Here is a 23,397-nt window from a genome sequence, read left to right on the forward strand (position 1 = left end):
TAATTATCTCAAATCTATATAAACTAGATTGGCTATTGGAATTTTTTTTCAAAACTATCGTTGCTATCGTAAACGAAAATAAAAATTTTTTTTATTTATCGTCCCTAGAGCAAGTGGCAGAGAGCTTGGTCAATGGTATCCGAGACCCAAATTCAAATTCCAGTTGATTCATATTTCCAGCTAAGTTTATTTCTAAATAAAATAAAACGACGGGGTAACGTGCGACCTATCTCTCTCTCTCTCAAAAAAAAAAAAAAAAAGAGCTTAGCTTTCTTTTGTATCTGTCGATCGACATTCTATATTATATATTAGAGGCAATGGTTCATTTGTTTTTGTATACATCTCATTGCTGCTCCACTCTTGATTGTGCTTCACATAGGTTTAAATAAAACAAAAACAGAAAACGACCTTGTTATTAATATAGGGGTCTAATTAAGACAAATAAATATATAAATGAAAAAAAAAAAAAAGTTGAGTGGAGCAATTTCATACGCCAGTATAGTGCACGTGACTTTATGCATTTTAGCCCCCCCAAAAAATTGTATTATTTTGTTGAAAACTTGAAATGCGAACAGACGTAAGAGCTGCACATTGTAAAGGAGAGTACAGACGACATGGTGGCCGAGCTGGCTCTCCTCATGTAAAATGTAATTAAATAAATGTGTGCCAGCCATAGTTTAATTGTAGTTGCTCCTGACCTGATCGCCTACAGTTGCAAATCCTCACTGTTACATACTTTTGCACGCGATACATCATCTCTTTTTGTTACAGATAAATTGCAAGTTTTAGAGGACTCGCATGCAGCATCTAGAAATTTTTATGAGCCGACCCAAACTACTTGTACAGCCATGCATTTGGCTGTTGCGTCCGGATCTCGTCCAGCAGGTCGTCGGCGTCGTAGGCGGCGTCCTTCAGTTTGCGCAGCCAGTCGCGCAGAGCGTGGCTCTCCTTCCCAGCGCTGCTTCGCTCCTCGGCGTCGAGAAGCACCGCCTGGATCGCTGAGAAGTTGCTTCGGAGGTCGTCCGCGTCGTCCTTGCAGCTCCGCAGCAGCCCGATTTCGTCCCAGAGAGCGGAGCCCAGCTTGCCCAGCACTCCCGTCACCAAATCGAATGCGATCCCCTCCGCCATCGCGCGTGCGTGCTGCTGCCTAATTCTTCTCAATGCGAACGTCCTACTACAGAGAAGCAGAGGATAATAAGGAGATGCTCTCCACCAGTGGAAGATGATTGCTCCAATTATTGTGCTGTGTCTCCAATAATTATGGTGGGGGCCGGAGGAGCTTGGAGAGAACGCACGCGCCAATGCTTTTTTTTGTTTTTTTGTTTTTTTGAAAACTCTTCATTGGGTATAGAATATACACCCCATCTATTTAAAAATAAAGTGTATTTTACTAATCACATCAACCTAACCAGTGAAATACACCCCATGGGTCAATGATCAATCTTTACCCAATTGTACAATTTATAAAAATATTTGGATCTTCTTGCTTCCGTGTCCATTTTCGGATAAAGAGGCAGAAAAGCATGCTCCCTTTGTTGGTTTCCCCTCCCCCCCCCCTCTCTCGTGCTTGGAAAGGAGGAAACGAATAAAAACGCAATGAAGATGTTTGAGGAGGAGGGGGACCTCTTGTTTTTTTCTTTTTTTTTTTTGCAAGGTCCCTTAAAGGAGGACTTTTTTTTGCTCAGTCACTTGAGGTAAATCCTGATGCATCAAAGATGCATGTTGACGGCAGCGATGGTAATGAATGAAGAAATCGAGTAGGATGATGACTCAAAACTTCATGAAGGAGAAATTTTTTTTTTTTAAGACATCAATGTTATTAATTAATTATCTTCTATTTGTGAACTGATTTTATTTATGATTTTGCAACTTTACTATTATGCAATTTTTCTCCAACTCTGAACAAGTGTATGCCCAATGATTCTACGTCAAAAAGCAAAAATATTTGTCATTTTGTCTTTGCTTCAATTCTAATTCCGCGTTTGTAAGTACGGATTTCTTGAGACCAATTTAGCTCTATCAAAACTATTTTGCTTGAAATAAATACAGCTTATGTAAAAATACGATTATTCAGAACAAATTCAGCTGTTGTTACCATCTTTAAATACGATTATTCAGAACAAATTCAGCTGTTGTTACCATCTTTACCGGTCTTTGCAAGTTTATCGGTTGCTTCGAAGCAATTTCAAAACAAATTCAGCGCGAAAGGGAATAATCTTTGTCAAAATAGATGCTGACCTGCAACCAATAGCAATCTTAAACACTATTATTTACAAGTTTTAAGATTGAAACGGTTTCAATTTTTAACTTAGCTACTACATATGTTGGTCGACAAGAGGAGCAACTGCAGCGACAACTAAATTTCAAAAAAATAGTATTAGAGAGTGTCCACAACAAGCTGTTAACTAACTCCAAAACTAATCAGACTGGAGGAAAGAACCATCCAATACTATTTCAAAAAAATAGTTTTTTTTTTTTTTTTTTTTTTGAGAGAGAAAGGTAGCACGCTACTCGCTTCATTCATTAAAATGATGAACTCAGCTACAGGGGTGAGGCAACACGGCCTCGGGGTGAGGGAGAAAAAAAAAAAAAGTTTAGGGTTTAGGATATTACTGTCGATTAACGATTACCAACAAGCCGTCGATTAGTTGAGAAAAAATGCTCCCAAAGATACGTCAGCTGTTTGATCTTGTTAACAGCAAGGATAGGGTCTGGCTGGGAATTCCTAAAAATCATGGCGTTTCTGACTTTCCAAATTACCCACCAGCAGACTACCAACCCGGTTAACCTGGAGCTCGCCGACTGTGTTCCACTTGTCGACATGAACCCATCCCAAATCGAGGTCACGTCCTCCCCCCACTCACTGGGCTGGGCAATTTCCACGGTCGACACCAATAGAAATTGCGAAAAGACACAACGTGTGAATAAGTGATCGGCAGTTTCATCCTCAACACCGCACAACACACATGCTGTATTTCCAGTCCAACCTCTTTTCAACAGGTTATCTGCAGTAAGAGGCCTTTTCTTAAGGACAATCCAGCAAAATACTTTCACTTTAAGGGGGGCTCGCATTCTCCATATCATGCTTTGTCGGGCGTCCCTTATACCCCCATCATTCATCATCGCATAGGCCGATTTTACCGTGAAGCTCCCGTCTGATGACCAACGCCAATGTACGCTATCTGGCCTATGCACAAGCTTGAAGATGGAGATCATTTCCTTCANGAAGGAAAATCCAGTTTCGGGTAAGGTAATTGGTAATGATTGTGTTTGTTGACCCATGGTGAGCTATGATTCTCTTCCTCTTCAATTTGCCGCAGCGGCGTTGGTAAAATTCCCTTGCCTTTATCCGTTTTGATCGCTATTGGTGTTCTACTGCTTCCAGGGTTGCCGCATTGTGGGAATTTCCCTTCGAGAGGGCTTGCTGTATCTGGGCTCTTGAGTGGAGGTGGCTTAGCTGCGAACAGCTTGAGCAGCTCCTCGTGCCTTTTGGTTGCTTCAATCCGCATTGCTTCGAATTGCCTTTCCCCGGACTTCTTGACTTCGGCTAACTGTCGGTTGAGTACCTCAATCTCGGCCTGATGCTCAGTTCCTAGTTTCTGGAACTGCTCCTCTAAAGTACGTATATGATCACTGAGATCTCTCAACCTAGTCCCCTCAGCCATCTCTATCTCATCAAGATATTCTTTTGGGTTAAATCTAAACTTGTTGCCTCGTTTACCCCCAATCTTGCTAAAATCCGAGAATGATTGAATGTATTTCGAGCGTGATTCGGCACAGGGTTGTTACTGTGGTGGTTTCCTTTGTCCAAACCCGATCTCGGATCAGATTTGGCAGCGCGGAAATCTTTTCGCGATTAAACTCGACAATACTCGATCGGAGTTAAGAAGCAATTTCACCACACAACGCCCTGGGGTCGTACCGCTCTGATACCAATTGTTACGTACCTGACTCGGCGCAACCCGTCGAGGATGAGATGTCGCTGAGACGTTGGACGGCGCCGAGGATGATGGATCACGTAACTGCTTGACTCGGATCAGATTTGGACCCGAATCGTGATTGCTGTGAATAAGAAGGTAAAGAAAGAATAGAAAAAGAGGAACAGGAAGAATGAAAAGAGGGAAAAGAAAGAGAAAGATTAAGAGGGATTAAGGGGATGGAAGGGAAGATGAGGAAGAAGAAAGTTTCATTAATATTTTCCTAATTTCTTTGATTACACGCTGCCCTTTTATTCTCAACAATAGAATAGAAACAAAACCCTAATCCTAATTGGACTATCCCAAGCTCTGTTGCTTCCCGCCACTAGCGCAGCCTTTCTCTGGGCCTTTTCCTGAAGTTATGGGCCCCCTGCGTGGGCCTCTTCATTGGGTCACCTCCGGATGGCTTGTCGGGTCCGCCCTTCTTCACGCCCGGATCCATCAGAACTGACTAGAACCTCAGAACGGTCGGCTACCCTAGCCTCCTCGTCCGTTCGCCCCCTTCTTCCCCTCACTACCATCGCCCTCATCTCCACCGATACCTCCCTCACTGCGGTCTTCCCCCAGACTCCATGATTGACGGTTGAAGCTTCACAACCTGAGACTTGAAGTAAAGAAAAGCTAAGCCTCCTCTCTACCCTTACTTTTATTCTAACTATCCTACTATACTCTACTCCTAATCCTCCTATTTTACTTGGCAGGCGTGACACCCCCTCTCGAAAGAAGTTTCGCCTGCCATCCGTCGATCTTACGATGAATATTCTGGATAACGCCCATCCAATCCTCCTTAGAAGGAGGGCGTGTAGCTAAGGGCAAGCCTAAATACTTGGTCGGTAAGTTGCCAGTTTTACATTCGAGTATATTCGCTAGTTTTGTCGCTTTTCCTTCGACTTTTCTGGTATAGTACAATTCTATTTTTTCCCTGTTGATTTTCATCCCTGAAGCCCATTCGAAGAGCTGCCACAAGAATTTGAGATTACCCATATACTTATCTTTTGCCTCACAAAAAAATAGTATTAAAGAGTGTCCAAAACAAGCTGCCAACTCCAAAACTACTCTGATTGAAGCAAAGATCCATCCAATACTTAAAATGTTTTTTTTTTAAAAAAAAACACCTAACTTGAACCATTTATTTGAATCTTTTTGCGTAACGCCTAGCTTGAACCATTCAATTAATTTTTCGACCAAACACCTTGCTTTTGAAGCATACATCCAACAACACATTGCACTGCATAATGCGTCAAACCATAACAAACTGTAAATATCACTAATGAATCCAAGCAGTACATAAATGCACTTGGTAGTTCATACATAAACATTAAAGCCTCCTTTTTTTTGCTCCACAATTATATGCAGCATCTTTTTTTATTTTTATTGAGGGCCAAAATTTTCTTTATCTTAATCAACCAAATTGGGATCTAGGTGTGGGGGATACCCTGTTCTTCATGACAAAGAAAGACCCCTTTTGCAGAGTTCAGGTTGTTGTTGTTGATGTTGTTGTTGTTGTGTGTTGTATTTTAGGGGAATAAAAATGTTATGTAATTAATTTGATTTCTTTATCGTTTGAAATTAATTACCTAATATTTACAAATTTTAAATTAATTTTACTCTCTATTCTTTAACACCATATGATTTTGGTTTATGAAAAATCGCTGCGTACACCTCGTGCATCCAAACAGGTGTGCNTGTTGGAAACACAAACACCTCAAGTAAGTTTCCAAACACCTATTAACCCTTTCGGTTTGCCCGTCGGTCTCCGGGTGATAGGCTGAGCTCATATGCAGTTTGGTCCCCAAGGATTGGAAAAGCTCTCTCCAAAATTGACTTACAAATATCTTGTCCCTATCAGAAACAATCCTTTTGGGACATCCGTGAAGTTTATAGATAGTTCCCATAAAAGCCTTCGCTACATCCGACGCGGTAAATGGGTGTTTGAGCGATATAAAATGGGCATATTTTGTGAGTCTGTCAACTACTACCATGATAGTATCGCGTCCTTCCGATTTCGGTAATGATTCAATGAAATCGATACTTACGTCTTCCCAAATTCGGTGAGGGATAGGCAATGGCTGCAGTAATCCAGCGTAGGGTGTTCCATCTACCTTGTTTTGAGCGCAAACAGTGCACCTTTTGACCCATTCTTCAACATCTCTTCTCAATCCCTGCCAAAAGAAGTGTTGTTTAACTCTCCGATATGTATTTTGGATACCTGAATGTCCCCCCATAGCAGAGTTATGCATTTGATCCAATATGCTCTCTCTAATAGATCCGGTCTGCCCCACATATAGCCTTCCCTTATGACGCAGCAACTCATTGCCATAAGTGTATGGCCCTGAAGGGTTCGGCTGTAAGGTTCACTCGTATATTGTTTTCTCACAGTGGGGGTCTCCTTTGTAACTATCCACCACTTCTCGCACCCAAGTTGGTACGGCCGCTGAGATAGCTAAGATAACTCCTTCTTCTCTTCTAGATAGTGCGTCAGCTGCTGCATTCTCTTTACCCTTCTTATACTGAATTGTGTAATCCAGTCCCATCATCTTAAGCATGCCTTTCTGCTGCATGGGTGTGGATATCCTTTGCTCCAAGAGGTGTTTCAGACTCTCGTGATCTGTCTTTATCACAAATGTACCGGTGCCAATATAGTGTTTCCACTTTTGTACCGCCATAAGTATAGCCAGGAATTCCTTTTCGTAGGTTGACAATCCCATATGCTTACCGCCAATGGCCTTGCTCAAGTAAGCAATGGGTCTACCTCCTTGTGATAATACTGCCCCAATCCCTGTGCCACAAGCATCCACCTCGATAGTAAATGGCTCACTAAAGTTAGGCATAGCTAGTACTGGGGCCTTTGTCATAGACACCTTTAATTCTTCAAAAGCTGTTTGCGCCTCTCTATTCCAGCTGAATTGATCCTTTTTAAGTAAATCAGTTAGGGGCTTACTGATTTTCCCATATCCCTGGATGAATTTCCTATAATATCCGGTGAAGCCTAGAAACCCACGTAGTTCCTTGACCGACTTAGGCACGGGCCAGCTAGTCATAGCTTCAATTTTGGACGGATCGGTGGCCACTCCTTCTGATGAAATTATATGACCCAAATACTCCACCCTGTTCTGTCCAAAGTAGCATTTACTTCGCTTCGCATAAAATTTATTCCTTCTCAATTCTTCCAACGTGATGCGCAAGTGCCTTTCATGATCCTTCATGTTCTTACTGTAAATTAGAATGTCATCAAAGAAAACCAGAATAAATTTCCTCAAATACGGTTCAAAGGTGCAATTCATCACAGCTTGAAATGTGGCAGGAGCGTTCGTAAGACCGAACGGCATGACTAGAAACTCGTAATGCCCTTGATGCGTCCGAAATGCAGTTTTATGAATGTCAGCCGGATTCATCCGAATTTGATGATAGCCCGATCTAAGGTCTATCTTCGAAAAACACCTTGACCCGCCCAATTCATCTAGCAGGTCATCTATAATCGGTATTGGAAACTTGTCCTTTACCGTGCATTTGTTAAGCTGTCGATAATCTATACACATTCTCCAACTCCCATCCTTCTTTTTGACCAATAGGGCGGGGGAAGCAAAGGGACTATTACTCCGCTGAATGATCTCATGGCTCAATAATTCTTTTATCTGTTTTTCTATCTCCTCCTTTTGATCATGTGAATACCGATATGGTCGAATGTTAACCGGTGTTGTGTTGGATTGTAAAGGAATCTTGTGATCCTGGATGCGAGGTGGGGGTAACTCTCGTGGCTCCTCGAACACATCCTGGAACTCCTCCAGCAGCTGTTGGATCCCTGGAGTCAGGTTGACTCCCTGTTCGGCCTCTTCTGATAACACTTGGTGCCTGAGGAGATAACATTCCCCTTTCTCGATCTCTTGGCTCCACTGACCTGCAGAGATTAAGCTTAATTTAGCTCCTTCGTCAATCCCCTTCAACTCCAGCTTTTGTCCCTCCTTCATGATCACGACCGAGTTGGATAAGAAATCAAAAGTTACTAATCCATAAGATTTGAGCCAATCGATTTCTAACACCACATTCGAGCCTTCGATTCTGATTACTCTCAAGTCAGTTTGAAAAGAGTGTCCTTGCATAGTCCAAGTAAATCCGGGGCATCTGAGCTTACTTAAAACCTTGTGCCCGTTTGCTACTGTCACCGTCAGAGGTGGCGCTGCTTCCATCCGTGCTCCTATTTCTTGGGCTACTTGCAGGTCGATGAAGCTGTGCGTGCTTCCCGTGTCTACCAAAATGGTAAGGGCCCGATTGTTGGTCTCCCCCCGTATCTTAATGGTATCCTGGGGTATCTCTCCACATAAGGCGTGTACAGAAACTCCGATTTCCTGCTGATCCTCGCCGCCAGGTATAATTTCAACTTCCTCCCCTTCTCTCCCAGCGATTGCCCCTTCACTGTTTCCTGTTTGCAAGCAATCTTCATCATAAACCTCCATAATGTTGTCAGTAGCTTGTAAAATGTTCAGCGATTTGTTTGAACACACATGCCCCTGGTGATACTTATCTCCACACCGAAAACACAGCCCTGCTGCTCGACGTTGCTCCATTAATTACTTGTTGATCTGGTAAGGGTTTGCAGCAGTTTTGTTTTGATTTTGGTTTGCCTGCTTGTTTCCCTCTGAGCTCTTAAACATTGAGTTCGATTGATACGGTCTCGGAGTATATCTACTCTTTCGATTGATCACTGTAATAGCCCTTTCATGTAACTGTGCTTGTTCGTAGGCTTCTTCCAATGAGTTAGGATGAGCGATGTCAAGAAAGGGAACTAATTCTTCCTTGAGCCCATTAATGTAGCACGCAATAAAATACTCCTCCGACAAGTGTGGGTTGTAATGGAGCAACTGGAATCTCAGTTCCTCGAACCTTTCTTGATACTTCTCGCAAGTCCCTGTGTGCTTCAAGTTACTGAACTCTCGAATTAGATATCTCTCACCCATATGTGAAAATCTTCTACATATAGCTTCGGTGAACTCGTCCCAAGAAACGAGTTGTTTGTTACTAAAATACCCTTGTTTCCAAGTTCTTGCCTTACCGATTAAGTGCATGGTTGCTACACTTAGCCATTGATGCTGGGGTATCTGATACAGTTCAAAATATTGCTCGCAATTTTCGATCCAATTTCGAGGGTCATCACCATCAAAGGAAGGAAAATCCAATTTCGGGTAAGGTAATTGGTAATGATTATGTTTGTTGACCCATGGTGAGCTATGATGCTCTTCCTCTTCAATTTGCCGCAGCGGCGTTGGTAAAATTCCCTTGCCTTTATCTGTTCTGATCGCTATTGGTGTTCTACTGCTTCCAGGGTTGCCGCATTGTGGGAATTTCCCTTCGAGAGGGCTTGCTGTATCTGGGCTCTTGAGTGGAGGTGGCTGAGCCGCGAACAGCTTGAGCAGCTCCTCGTGCCTTTTGGTTGCCTCGATCCGCATTGCTTCGAATTGCCTTTCCCCGGACTCCTTGACTTCGGCCAACTGTCGGTTGAGTGCCTCAATCTCGGCCTGATGCTCAGTTCCCAATTTCTGGAACTGCTCATCTAAAGTACGTATATGATCACTGAGATCTCTCAACCTAGTCCCCTCAGCCATCTCTATCTCATCAAGGTATTCTTTTGGGTTAAATTTAAACTTGTTGCCTCGTTTACCCCCAATCTTGCTAGAATCCGAGGATGATTGAATGTATTCCGAGCGTGATTCGGCTCAGGGTTGTTACTGTGGTGGTTTCCTTTGTCCCAACCCGATCTCGAATCAGATTTGGCAGCGCGGAAATCTTTTCGCGATAAAACTCGACAATTCTCGATCGGAGTTAAGAAGCGATTACACCACACAACGCCCTGGGGTCGTACCGCTCTGATACCAATTGTTACGTACCTGACTCGGCGCAACCCGTCGAGGATGAGACGCCGCTGAGACGTTGGACGGCGCCGAGGATGATGGATCACGTAACTGCTTGACTCGGATCAATCAGACCCAAATCGAGATTTGCTGTGAATAAGAAGGTAAAGAAAGAATAGAAAAGAGGAACAGGAAGATTGAAAAGAGGGAAGGGAAAGAGAAAGATTAAGAGAGATTAAGGGGGTGGAAGGGAAGATGAGGAAGAAGAAAATTTCATTAATATTCCTTAATTTCTTTCATTACACGCTGCCCTTTTATTCTCGACAATAGAATAGAAACAAAACCCTAATCCTAAACAAAACCCTAATCCTAATTGGACTATCCCAAGCTTCTGTTGCTTCCCGCCACTAACGCAGCCTTTCACTGGGCTTTCCCCTGAAGTTATGGGCCCCCTTACATGGGCCTCTTCACTGGGTCACCTCCGGATGGCTTGTCGGGTCCGCCCTCCTTCACGCCCGGATCCGTCAGAACTGACTAGAAAAAAAAACAAGTACGTGCAAGTTTCATGATGTGCTAAATTTACAACCTTCAATTAAATAACGTGACTAGTTGTTGGTCACAGGTAATCACTATTGCCGCTGGCGGGCGTGGGAAGCTGAGGCGGAGAGCCGAGCCCGGGAGCGGTCGCGGCCGCGGACTGAAACGGATCGCCGGTGCCGGCGCCGGGCGACGAGCGCAGACGCGGTCTCGGCTTCGGGCGGGGGCGCGGGCGTCTTCGCGCTCGGGCTCGGTCACGGGCGTCGTCGCGCTCGGGCGCGGGCGCGGGCGCGGGCGCGGGCGCGGGCGAGGGCGTCGTCGCGCTACAGTGCGGACGGTTCATTTTATCCTCCTAATCCTCATCTCATCTCATCCTATCAACCTTATTTTCATTCCCATCTCTCCTCCGAATCGAAAAGAAACGAAGTTCAGAGTCCAACACTTCGAAGCTGGCAGTTAATACCTCAGACCCCCTCCTGGCGTCCTCCCTCCGCAGCCACCTCTACTCCTGCTACCATCACTCCGCTTCTTTTCCCGCTTGCCTGTTCCTCCGCTCCCGTCGGCTGGCAAGACTCCAANTTTGTTAGACTGTTACGATGATTAATTGATTCATAATAATAAATTTTGCAATCTTAAAATCTGGCTGTAAGGCGGGCGTCTAGCCGTGTTACATCCAGAAAGTCTCCATGAAATTTCAAGGTGTAAAATTGTCACCCATATTTTGATCATCTAGACTTTTTCTCTCCCTTTGTTCCTCACAAAAGAACATCTTAAATCTCTCCCTTTGTTTCATACAGCAGAACGTTTCTTACAGCAGAACATATTAAACAATGAAGAGAGTTTATGACATTATGCAGGTAACTGGAGTTCTCTACAAGAGATTGTGATATGACAGTGCATCATTGCTGTACATCGGAATGTATCCAAAAACCACATGCTTCAAATATTAAATTTGATGAATATTAAAACTAGCACTGCATCAAGAAAGAGCTTAAAGTGTCAAGAAATACTTTTAAAACAATAGAAACATTCTGCTTGATTCTAGTTTAGCGGCTGTTTGGTGCCACATAAAACTGCAGAAAATCGTTTTCAATGAAGTCTCTTTGGCAGACAAAGAGTTTTACACTCTTTATGCTTGGTTTGCAGGAGAAGAAAACTAATTTTCGAGCCACAGCTGTTTAATTTGAAGGAAAAGATCAATGAAAATTATTTCATATTTTTTCTTCTATTATATATGTTATATGTTATTTACATATAATAGTTACCATACTACATATATTATTTCTATAATTTTATTTGTAAATTAAATACATTCAAAATAATATTACATGACAACTATGTAATATAATATATAATAGAAACTAGACTACCATACTATTGATAGCACCAAGTCATTGGTGCTATTTGGTTTTCGGCTCTTGGATGAAAGGATGTGTGGTTAGGATAATAGTGATCTCCTACGATTAAGTGAGTGGTTGGTTGAATAGTATAATCTAACGGATGAAAATGGTCAAAGTAGATCTAACGGCGGAAAACTCGATAGCACCGAGCGCTTGGTGCTATCGATAGTATAATAGCCGAACTCTCTCTCTCTCTCTCTCTCTCTCTCTCTCTATATATATATATATATATATATATATATATATATAGTAGGTCTTGTGTGCTCTCAGGAGCACGGAGCCCTTCGTGCTCCTGAGTCGTTTTCGATGATGGGACTTCCGAATTGACTATCGGCTCCGCTAGACTTGATCTAGCGTATTTGAAGTTTCTAGAAAGTAATTTTTGCAATTTTTTGATATCATTTATCTAATGATCGAAAGGATTCAAAATCAATAATTTTTAATGGTTGATATCTGTCGTTTTCAAGTTTAACGGTGTAGAAGTATTCAAATCAGATGAAATTTTGATACAAAATTCTTTATACTATCTACAACAAGATCAATATTTTTGATCGAAAATTTTAGTGCTATATCATCACTTTTTATACAATTTTTATTTTCAGCCGTTAAAAATTATTGATTTTGAATCCTTTCGATTGCTAGGGGCTTAATTGAAGCTTATTATCATGCGTAGATATAGGAGATGAAATTAACAGTCCACTGCTGACACGGTGGCCCAGGTTCAGACAATAATTTCTCCTCTGAAGTCTGAACTGGAAAGTGTTGGTAGCACATGACGGACGATCCATCCGGTTCTCCTCCTTGACTTCTTTTTTACTTCATTACTCTCTCTCATCTTATCGCCCCCTATCCCTGAGGCATATCAGTCACTAGCAGTCATGCAAATTAGCCAAATTTAGACAGTGTCTAAACTTATTCGCTATTACCGGCTTTGTCATGATGTCAGCTATATTATCCTTCGTGGAAACCTTTATAAGCTGAATTTCTCCATCATCCTCATTAGTGAGCTCCCGTAATTTGTGATACTTGATTTTTATGTGCTTTGTCCTCCCATGGTAAACTGGATTCCTGGCGAGACATATAGCACTCTGACTATCACAACCGATAATCATTTTTTCCTGCACGATCCCGAGTTGACCAACCAAGCCTCTAAGCCAGACTGCTTCCTTAGCTGCTTCAATTGCCGCCATATACTCCGCTTCTGTAGTTGACAAGGCTACAGTGCGCTGCAACGTAGATTTCCAACTGATAGGTCCGCCGCCTAGCAGAAAGACGTAACCTGTAATAGACCTACGCTTGTCCAAATCACCCGCATAGTCGGAATCTACAAACCCCTTCACTTCATCATTACCAGAATCTTTCGAGTAGAGAATACCTTTATCTGATGTGCCCTTCAGATACCGCAAAATCCACTTCACGGCCTCCCAGTGCTGTTTCCCTGGATTCGACATATACCGACTGACAACACTAACTGCATGTGAAAGATCAGGCCTAGTGCAGATCATAGCATACATCAGGCAACCGACTGCACTAGCATATGGTATCTTTGACATAGAAGTAATCTCCTGATCCGTCTTCGGACACATCTCCTCAGAAAGTTTGAAGTGTTGGGCTAATGGAGTCTTGACCGCCTTCGCCTCTGACATATTAAATTGCTTTATAATAGCTCGTATATATGTCTTCTGCGATAACCATAACGTACCCTGTATGTGGTCGCGTCTGATCTCCATACCTAGGATTTTTCTAGCACCTCCTAGGTCCTTCATATCAAATTCTCGGCTCAACTGATCCTTTATTTGTTGCACTTCATTCGGATTCTTAGCTGCTATAAGCATATCGTCTACATATAGCATAAGCAGAATAAACGAACCATCTTCAAGCCTCCGATAGTAGACACAACTGTCATATAAACTTCTACTATAACCATGCTCGATCATAAACCCATCAAACCGCTTATACCACTGCCTCGGTACCTGCTTCAACCCGTAGAGAGATCTTTTCAGTTTGCACACCAGATTCTCCTTCCCCGGCTGAACAAAACCTTGAGGTTGTTCCATATAAATTTCTTCTACTAGATCCCCATGAAGAAATGCGGTTCGAACGTCAAGCTGCTGAAGCTCTAAATCAAACATAGNCTCCTAATCCTCCTATTTTACTTGGCAGGCGTGACACCCCCTCTCGAAAGAAGTTTCGCCTGCCATCCGTCGATCTTACGATGAATATTCTGGATAACGCCCATCCAATCCTCCTTAGAAGGAGGGCGTGTAGCTAAGGGCAAGCCTAAATACTTGGTCGGTAAGTTGCCAGTTTTACATTCGAGTATATTCGCTAGTTTTGTCGCTTTTCCTTCGACTTTTCTGGTATAGTACAATTCTATTTTTTCCCTGTTGATTTTCATCCCTGAAGCCCATTCGAAGAGCTGCCACAAGAATTTGAGATTACCCATATACTTATCTTTTGCCTCACAAAAAAATAGTATTAAAGAGTGTCCAAAACAAGCTGCCAACTCCAAAACTACTCTGATTGAAGCAAAGATCCATCCAATACTTAAAATGTTTTTTTTTTAAAAAAAAACACCTAACTTGAACCATTTATTTGAATCTTTTTGCGTAACGCCTAGCTTGAACCATTCAATTAATTTTTCGACCAAACACCTTGCTTTTGAAGCATACATCCAACAACACATTGCACTGCATAATGCGTCAAACCATAACAAACTGTAAATATCACTAATGAATCCAAGCAGTACATAAATGCACTTGGTAGTTCATACATAAACATTAAAGCCTCCTTTTTTTTGCTCCACAATTATATGCAGCATCTTTTTTTATTTTTATTGAGGGCCAAAATTTTCTTTATCTTAATCAACCAAATTGGGATCTAGGTGTGGGGGATACCCTGTTCTTCATGACAAAGAAAGACCCCTTTTGCAGAGTTCAGGTTGTTGTTGTTGATGTTGTTGTTGTTGTGTGTTGTATTTTAGGGGAATAAAAATGTTATGTAATTAATTTGATTTCTTTATCGTTTGAAATTAATTACCTAATATTTACAAATTTTAAATTAATTTTACTCTCTATTCTTTAACACCATATGATTTTGGTTTATGAAAAATCGCTGCGTACACCTCGTGCATCCAAACAGGTGTGCACCAGGGTTTTGTTCATCCTTAATATTTTCTTTTTATTTTATTCCAGCCCTTTAATTCATAAGTATAAAAAATTTCAACTAACGGGGAGAAGTCAGATATGAGAAATCTTAGAATGATGTGGCACCTTTTTAGTGGGCTTCTGAATTAAAATTTAACAGGGAGAAGTCAGAGCTAGACTGAGGGCAAAGCTGCAAGATTAGCGAGTTTGCTTGACTGCAAAGTGGGCACCTTCCCCACCACGTACCTAGGGTTCCCCTTTTCCCCAATGCCCCCCACAAAGGAGGCATGGAGAGGGGTAATACAGAAACTACAATATAGAATCGATGGATGGCAAGCCAAACTCCTATCAAGGGAGGGTAGACTTATCTTGGTCAACGCAGTGTTTACCAACCTACCACTATACTTTCTGTCAGTATTCAAGGCACCCAGTTGGGTAATCAAGCGTATCGAAGCCTTACGCAGAGATCTTTTTGGGAGTGGCGGAGGCAACTCTCCAGGCAAAGGGTGTCTAGTTGCATGGAAGAACGTCTGTTTGTGCAAATCGGCAGGCAGTTTGGGCATTCTAGATGTAGCTATTATGAATCGGGCACTTCTGGTCAAGTGGTGGTGGAGATTTTATACAACACCCCACTTGCAGTGGATCAAGATTATCCGTGCCTTATTTTATCAAAGAAGGAAACCCTACGGGAGGGAAAAAGCTTCAGGCTTCACTCACACTGGTGAAAAAGAGTTTTAACCACCAACGCTATCTTCAACAGGGAATCAAGTATAAGCTGGGCAATGAAAGCCCTATTGACTTTTGGTCGGACAGATGGTGTGGTGATACCACACTTCAAACGTTCTTCGCAGAGATTTACAAGTTGCTGTAATGCAAACCAATTCTCTTTAGTGCTTGCTTCGAAAGTCAGGACTGGGATTGGACTAGAATCCTCGGCAATGAGTCGGATTTGGAGCCTAGGCTGAGTCCCAAACTCTCGGCGCTCAAAAATAAGGTAAGCAGCTATAAAATTAGGCACAGGTCGGATTCGATAGGGGAGAGAGAAGGAAAAACTTCAATTTGGTCTCTCTGTGGTTTAATACGATTTCACTTTACCTCCCAATATTTTAAATAGTTTTACTTGAAAATCCCGTGGTTTTTTTTTTTTTTTTATCTGTATCATCGATCGTAAGAACTTGCCGTCAAGTGAAAACTAAAGTGCTAAAATTTATAAACTATGGAATAGTAAAGTGATATATTTTATAACATAAAAGGTGACCGCCTATATCTGAATATATTTTTTCAAATAGCACTATTACGATTTATAAAATATATTATTTTACTATCCTATAATTCATAAATTTTAGTTCTTCAATATTTTTTGGTCGTAGATCCTTACTTTAAAATAAAGGCACAACAATGAAATAACAAAGTGAAATATTTTATAGCAAATGAAAATGCACTGAGCCACGTCGGGGTGGGGCTAAACGAAGTTTTTCCATCTGAATTTTAAAAAAAAAAAAAAATTAAAGAAAGAGGTTTTTATGCTAGCTACAATAGAATATTAAGGTGCTATCCAGCTAATTAATTAAAGAATAGTCAAGAGTTCCAAATTAATTACACACAACGACATCTTTAATGTGATCGACACTGGTGTCGACAAATTGTCCGTCTGCATCGAACAACAGGGGGCACCCCTTAATATCTAACTCCTGAAGTGTGGTCATCTTGTGGGCAGGCAAGTAACGGAGACTGCTGCACCCCCAGATCTCCAAGGACTGCAGCTCGGTGAGCTCCCCGAGCCAATCTTCAATTCTCTTAAGATCTATGCAAAACCATATTGTCAGGGTGTGGAGGGACGTGAGACTCCGCAAGCTCTCGGGCAAACAAGTAAGCTGCTGACATTGGTCTATTCGTAGATTCAGCAGCCCCTTATTTGGTGGCGGTTGGAGTGAAACGGCGGCATCGCCGCCGTCAAGTGGCGTCGCGCGTTCGAGAATTAACGATAGATTCTCCTTGCTTGTTCTGGAAATGATCAGCTTCTCAACCGACACCGGGAGGCAAGGCTCCGGCCTCAATTGAGGACATTCATATAGACTCAATTCAGTGAGACGTGGAAACATAGGAACTCCCTCGGGCCTGCCTTCTTTGTCATCCACCGTCAATACCGTAACCCATTCTCGCAGCATTGGCATGGAGATCAAGTGAAGGCCCGTCAGAGCAGGGAACTTATTCGCGCTTGCAGTAATATGGCTATCTCCATAAAATTCAACGCCGAAATTTGGTACCGCGGGCATATTTTTTATAATTAGGTCTTCAAGAAAAGGGAGTTGCCCCAGCGGCGGGAGTGAGCTGCATCTGGGCATATTCACAAGTTGGATTTGAACGAGATTTGGGAGGCACGAGCCAATCCTATTCATCATCCAGCTAGGAAACTTCCCGCCTCCATAGCCTTCTATTACCAAATTCTCTAGCTTTTGATGTGGTTGAAGATTTTCTAGCACGGTTTCCATCTCTTCCGCCGGTAGTACTGTACTATCTGTGCCTTCTTCCGCACTTAAAACGTTCCATTCCAACTTCAAAGACCGCAGGTTCTTCTCTATCAAATTTGCAGCCTTGGCATCAACCGGACTCGTTACATTTTCGAGACCATTGATCTCCAGCTTGCCGACAAGCTTAAGGTGCTCTAGCTCAGATATGCTAGCACAATGTTCGATGCAGTCTTGCCTGCAGATGACAAAAACAGACAATTCCTGCAGGCTAACTAACTTGCCGATCCCTCGGGGCATGCCCTTCAATTCCAAGCAATTGTTGTTTAACAAGACTCTAAGTTTGGTCAGCTTTTGGAACATTTTAGGCAGCTCACGTAATTTTTTACAACCACTAATGTCTAGTTTCTCTAAATGCTGAAGATCACTTGACGACGAGGGTAATGATAGTAGAGAAAAGCATTCAGAAAGGTTCAGAATACGCAAGTTTTGAAGGCTTCCAATGGATTCTGGTAATGTCACCAAAGAAACTAGACCTGATAGATTTAGGAAATACAGGTTTTTGAGGCAACTTACAGGTTCAAGTGATATCGCCTTTTGGCACGATCTCAAATTTAGTGCATACAAATTCTGAAGTTTGCTAATTGAGTCAGGTATTGTCAGAGATCGGCAATCGCTTAAATCTAAATTCCGCAAGTTCACAAGCCTTCCTAGAGCTTTGGGCAATGTACGGATCATGTCGCAGCCTGAAAGATTCAAGGTTTGCAAGTTGCAGAGGCCAGTAATTGCTTCAGGCATCTCCTGTACACTGGTCCCCGAAAGGTCAAGGTATCTTAAGAGCTTCAACTTACCGATTGAGCTTGGCACCTCAGAAATTCCGGAACCATGTAAATCCAACAGGCGTAAGCATTTTGCCTCGCTATAAAAAGCCATAATCAGTGAACCAGATTCCCTAAATTGAAGAGCTCGCAACCTCCGCATTACGGTAATTGAAACCTGTGGCGTGAAACGACTGTATATCGAGACATAGCGGCAACTTTCCGGGATCCGTGTTGACTCTTCTCCAACTATAACAGCAACTTCTTCTCTTGCTACAGATTGTGCGAGGTCGTGCACTAAATCATGCATCCGGTAGGTGGTAACCTTTCTATATTCTTCGTCCACTTCTTGAAGGAACGACATCCATAATAGATCGTTAAAGTACTCATTTCCAATATCTTCCATCCAAGTCCATGTTTCATGTGATGAAATGAAGCCTAAAGCAATCCATTGCCGGATCAAGTCATCCTTGTCAACCTCATAGTCTTTGGGGAATATGGAGCAGTAAGCAAAGCACTGCTTCAAAGCCGACGGCATCTGAATGTAGCTCAATTTCAATGATGGTAAAATAGTTCCTTCTTCTTCCAACCTCCATATTTCGCTATCTCTAATAGCGGACCATGCATCCTCCGTCCTGATCTTAAAGCGCATCATACTTCCTAAAGCATTCGCTGCTAACGGCACACCGCCGCACTTCTTAACTATCTGCTTTCCGATTTCGACCAAGGTCGGATAGTCTTTCTCTTCCCCTTCCTTGAATGCCCGCCTTTTGAACAATGTCCAGCAATCATCATCCGATAAGCCTTTCACACGGTGTGGTTCGACTGTTCTCATTATCTCGGCGACCTTTTCGCTTCGTGTGGTTACTAAAATTTTACTTCCCTGCTTGCCGTCCTTAAACAAAACCTTCAATTTCTCCCACTTTTCCTGATCTTCGTTCCATACATCATCCAGCGCCAGCAAAAATCTCTTCTGGCTAAAGATACTGACAAGGCAACTGGCGACGGCATCCGAGTTATCAAGAGCACAGTTCTCTCCAGCTGCAGATATCACCGGCTTTGCAATCGTCTTCATGTCGAAATCGGTAGACACGCAGACCCACGCCCGTAGATCGAAGCGCTGCTGGCCCGTAACCCGCCCGTCGTTGCAGGCCAGCTGAGCGAGCGTCGTCTTCCCCAAACCCCCCAATCCCACGATCGGAATGACCGACACGTCGTGATCCCCGCCCGTCTCTAGCAGTAGCTTCACAATTTTCTCTTTATCACCATCTCTCCCGACTATTGTCTTTTCATCGACGACCGAGAATGTCTCAGGGTGCTTGAACTCAGCCTGTCGACGAGGGCCAGCTTCGGCAAGACCAAAATCATGCCTCTGTTTCGCGATCTTACTGATCTTTTCTCTGAGCTCTTTCATCCTGTGTGCCATCTTGACCTTAAACTTGAGATGCATCGGATTAGCGCGGGACAGAAATCCACGTACCTTTTCAGCTGGCTGGTTTTGATTCTGCACCTCGGGATACTGCTGTGGCCGGAGGGCCGCTTGCGTCCGGATCTCGTCCAGCAGGTCGTCGGCGTCATAGGCGGCGTCCTTCAGTTTGCGCAGCCAGTGGCGCAGAGCGTGGGTCTCCTTCCCAGCGCTGCTTCGCTCCTCGGCGTCGAGAAGCACCGCTTGGATCGCCGAGAAGTTGCTTCTGAGGTCGTCCGCGTCGTCCTTGAAGCTCCGCAGCAGTCCGATTTCGTCCCAGAGAGCGGAGCCCAGCTTGCCGAGCACTCCTTTGACCAAATCGAATGCGATCCCCTCCGCCATCGCTATTACGAAAGCAGCTAGCTATATTTGTGCTTCTTCTCAATACAAACGTCCTAGCAGAGAATATGGGGATGATAGGTGGTTGCTCCAATTATCGTGCTGCTGCTCTGGTAACTACGCTTGGGAATCGTTGACCTTTTGTACGCTAGTCCCTCAATCGTCTTTATCCTATTGTACAGATTATAAAAATATTATCAGTTTCAAATTTGCTTTTTGGATCTTGTTGTTTCCGTGTCCACTTTCAATTTTCAAAAATGAAGAGGCAGAAAGGAGGGATCCTGCTTATTATTATTATTATTATTATTATTATTATTATTTGCTCTTCCTTCTAACAGAGGGGGAAAAAAAAAAACGCAATGGAGATGTTTGAGATTTCTGAAAGATGCTTAAATGGTATTATTTAAGAAATTAAAAAAGCATGTTAAAAAGTTTTGGATTTGAATAATTTGAATCCGGATTCAAAAAGGAATAGTAAATCTTAAGTTGAACCCCAAGAAATTTTAATTTTTAGATCCGAATCTGATTCCGAAATTGATAGTAAAATTTTAGACTAAATCCGGTAATCTCTGACTTCAGAGTCCGGACGGATTGAATAATACCGGAACGGCTTCCACTCCAAGATATGTATAACTATAAATTTTGATTGCCCCAAAAAAAAGAAAAAAAAAATATAAGACCACTGCAGCAGCACTGCACCACAGTTCGAAATTGCCTTTTTTAATTAGCATTGATTTTCTTAATTGCCATAAAAAAATTATTTTCTTAATTTACACCTCTTTATACTATCATTTTTCTTTTTTTCTTTTAAAGTTAGACCCATAGGTGAAAAGTATATAAATTTTTATTATACCTAATTATTCAAAATCTATATAAATTAGAGAGGCCACTGGAATCTTTTTTCAAAACCACATTGCTGTCATAAACCAGAATAAAAANTATCGAAACGGTTTTCACCCTAAGGTATTATTCTAAGATGCTATTATATGTGAAGAATTGATATTTATAAATTTTGATTGCCTTAAAAAAAGAAAAAAAAAAGGTATGGAGACCACTGCAGCACTGCACCACAGTTCGAAATTGCCTTTTTTAATTAGCATTGACTTTCTTAATTGCCATAAAAAAATTATTTTCTTAATTTACACCTCTTTATACTATCATTTTTCTTCTTTTCTTTTTTTAAGTTAGACCCCCATAAGTGAAAAGTATAGAAAATTTTATTATACCTAATTAGTCAGATCTATATAAACTAGAGAGGCTATTGAAATCTTTTTTCAAAACCACGTTGTTGTCATAAATCAGAATAAAAAAACTTAGCATTCGTTTGTATCTGTTGGCACTCTCATTATATTATTAGAGACAACAGCTCATTTCTTTTTCGTTGCTGTCACCATTGCCATACATCTCAACTGCTACTCAACTCTTGATTGTCTTCACATAGGTTTAAAACAAAAAGAAGAAAATAACCTTGTTATTAATATAGAGGTCTAATTGAGACAAATAAATATAAGTGAAAAAAAAAAAGTTGAGTGGGGCAATTTCATACGCCCCACTTGATAAAAGAGAGCAAAGATGATATGGTGGCCGAGCTGGCTCTCCGCTTAGTGAACATGTAAAATATAAATAAATAAATGTGTGCCAGCCATAGTTTAATTGTAGTTGCTCATGATCAGATCGCCTACATATGCAATCCTTAGTGTTACATACTTCTGGACGTGATGCATCTCTTTTTATTTCAGATAAATTGCAAGATTTAGAGGACTTACATTCGGCATCTAGAGATTTTTATGGACCAACCCACGCTACATGTTTAGTAGCTGTGCATTTGGCTTCAATCTGTGTTAAACAACGCTGTTGGGCTTGTCTGAAATAGCACAACACAAAGCAGACCCAACTTAGGCCTCTTTGGACACAAACGCACTGTATATATCATAAAAGGTTAATTAATAAAATAAAATAAAATGAGTCTTTCAGCTCCTAACAGATCCTGAATTTTCGGGGATATCAGGATCCCACAGATTTTCTGTGAGATCCTCTTCTAATTAAAAAAATAATAATAATAAAACTTGTGCAATCATCACAAGAATTGTTTGTGTAGATTTGTTGCTCTGTAAATAGAGAGGGCACGGAGAATCGNTTCAAAAAAAAAAAAAAAAAAAAAACCTTAGCTTTCGTTTGTATCCGTTGGCACTCTCATTACATTATTAGAGACAACAGCTCATTTGTTTTTCATTGTTGTCACTATTGCCATACATCTCAACTGCTACTCTACTCTTGATTGTCTTTACATAGATTTAAGAAAAAAAAGAAAATACCCATGTTATTAATATAGAGGTCTAATTGAGACAAATAAATATAAGTGAAAAAAATAAAAGTTGAGTGGGGCAATTTCATACGCCCCACTTCGTAAAAGAGAGCAATGATCATGGTGGCCGACCTGGCTCTATCTATAAGTGAACATGTAAAATGTAATTAAATAAATGTGTGCCAGCCGTAGTTTAATTGTAGTTGCTCATGATTAAATTGCCTACAGCTGCAATCCTTACTGTTACATACTTCTGCACGTTATACATCTCCTTTTGTTACCGGTAAATTGCAAGTTTTAGAGGACTTACATGCAGCATCTAGAGATTTTTAATGAACTTGCTCACGCTACTTGTTTAACTGTGCATTTGGCTTCAATCTATGTTAAACAATATTATTGGGGCTGTTTGAAATAGCACAATACAAAGCAGGCCCAACTTAAGCCTATTGTGATCCAAACCCAATGTATATATATAATAAAAAATTAATTAATAAGATAAAATAAAATGAATCTTTCAGCTCCTAACAGATCCTGAATTTTCGGAGATATCAGGATCCCACAGATTTTCCGTGAGATCCTCTTCTAACTAAAAAAAAAAAAAACTTGTGCAATCATCACAAGGATTGTTTGTGTAGATTTGTTGCTCTATAAATAGAGAGGGAAGCTGGAACACAAACCCCGACTGCTTCTAAGCAAGAAAGAAGAAGTAAAAGAGAAGAAAGGGGTGGAGTTTCTTTAATTTACTAACATTAGAATGTACCCAATATAATATATTTTTGGTAAACAAAAAAAAAAAAAACTACTATGTCTTGTACTTTAAACCAAAAACAAAAAAATACAAAAAAAAAAGAGTTTCATTTGCAGATAATTTTTTTTTATTATTATTAGTATTATTATTTTGAGCCTATTTCTTGATCCTTCCCCTTTTCTTTTTACATAAAATTGATTTTGTCGGAATTTCGAAATCACTCATAGAAGCCTTCTTTCCTTTTTTTTTTTGAAGGACATAATTAATCGAGAATTGGGGATTATTTTATGTGCGCATTTGTTTATCTTCTCTTTTAAGTCAAAAACTACTAAACCCTCATAAGTATTG

The 23,397-nt window shown here is 41.4% G+C and overlaps 1 protein-coding gene across 1 annotated transcript in view; it reads right to left on the bottom strand.

Annotated features, from left to right (window-relative positions):
- The window catches only part of LOC109709533 (putative disease resistance protein RGA1), a 29,874-nt gene extending 9,838 nt beyond the window's left edge, over nucleotides 1-20,036 (bottom strand). Inside the window, 1 exon segment of the mRNA XM_020231814.1 lies at nucleotides 19,673-20,036. Within this exon segment, the coding sequence (XP_020087403.1) occupies nucleotides 19,673-19,999 (327 nt within the window). The 5' untranslated portion in view covers nucleotides 20,000-20,036.

This window comes from Ananas comosus, linkage group 4 (assembly GCF_001540865.1).
Source record: "Ananas comosus cultivar F153 linkage group 4, ASM154086v1, whole genome shotgun sequence".
NCBI classification, from domain to species: Eukaryota; Viridiplantae; Streptophyta; class Magnoliopsida; order Poales; family Bromeliaceae; genus Ananas; species Ananas comosus.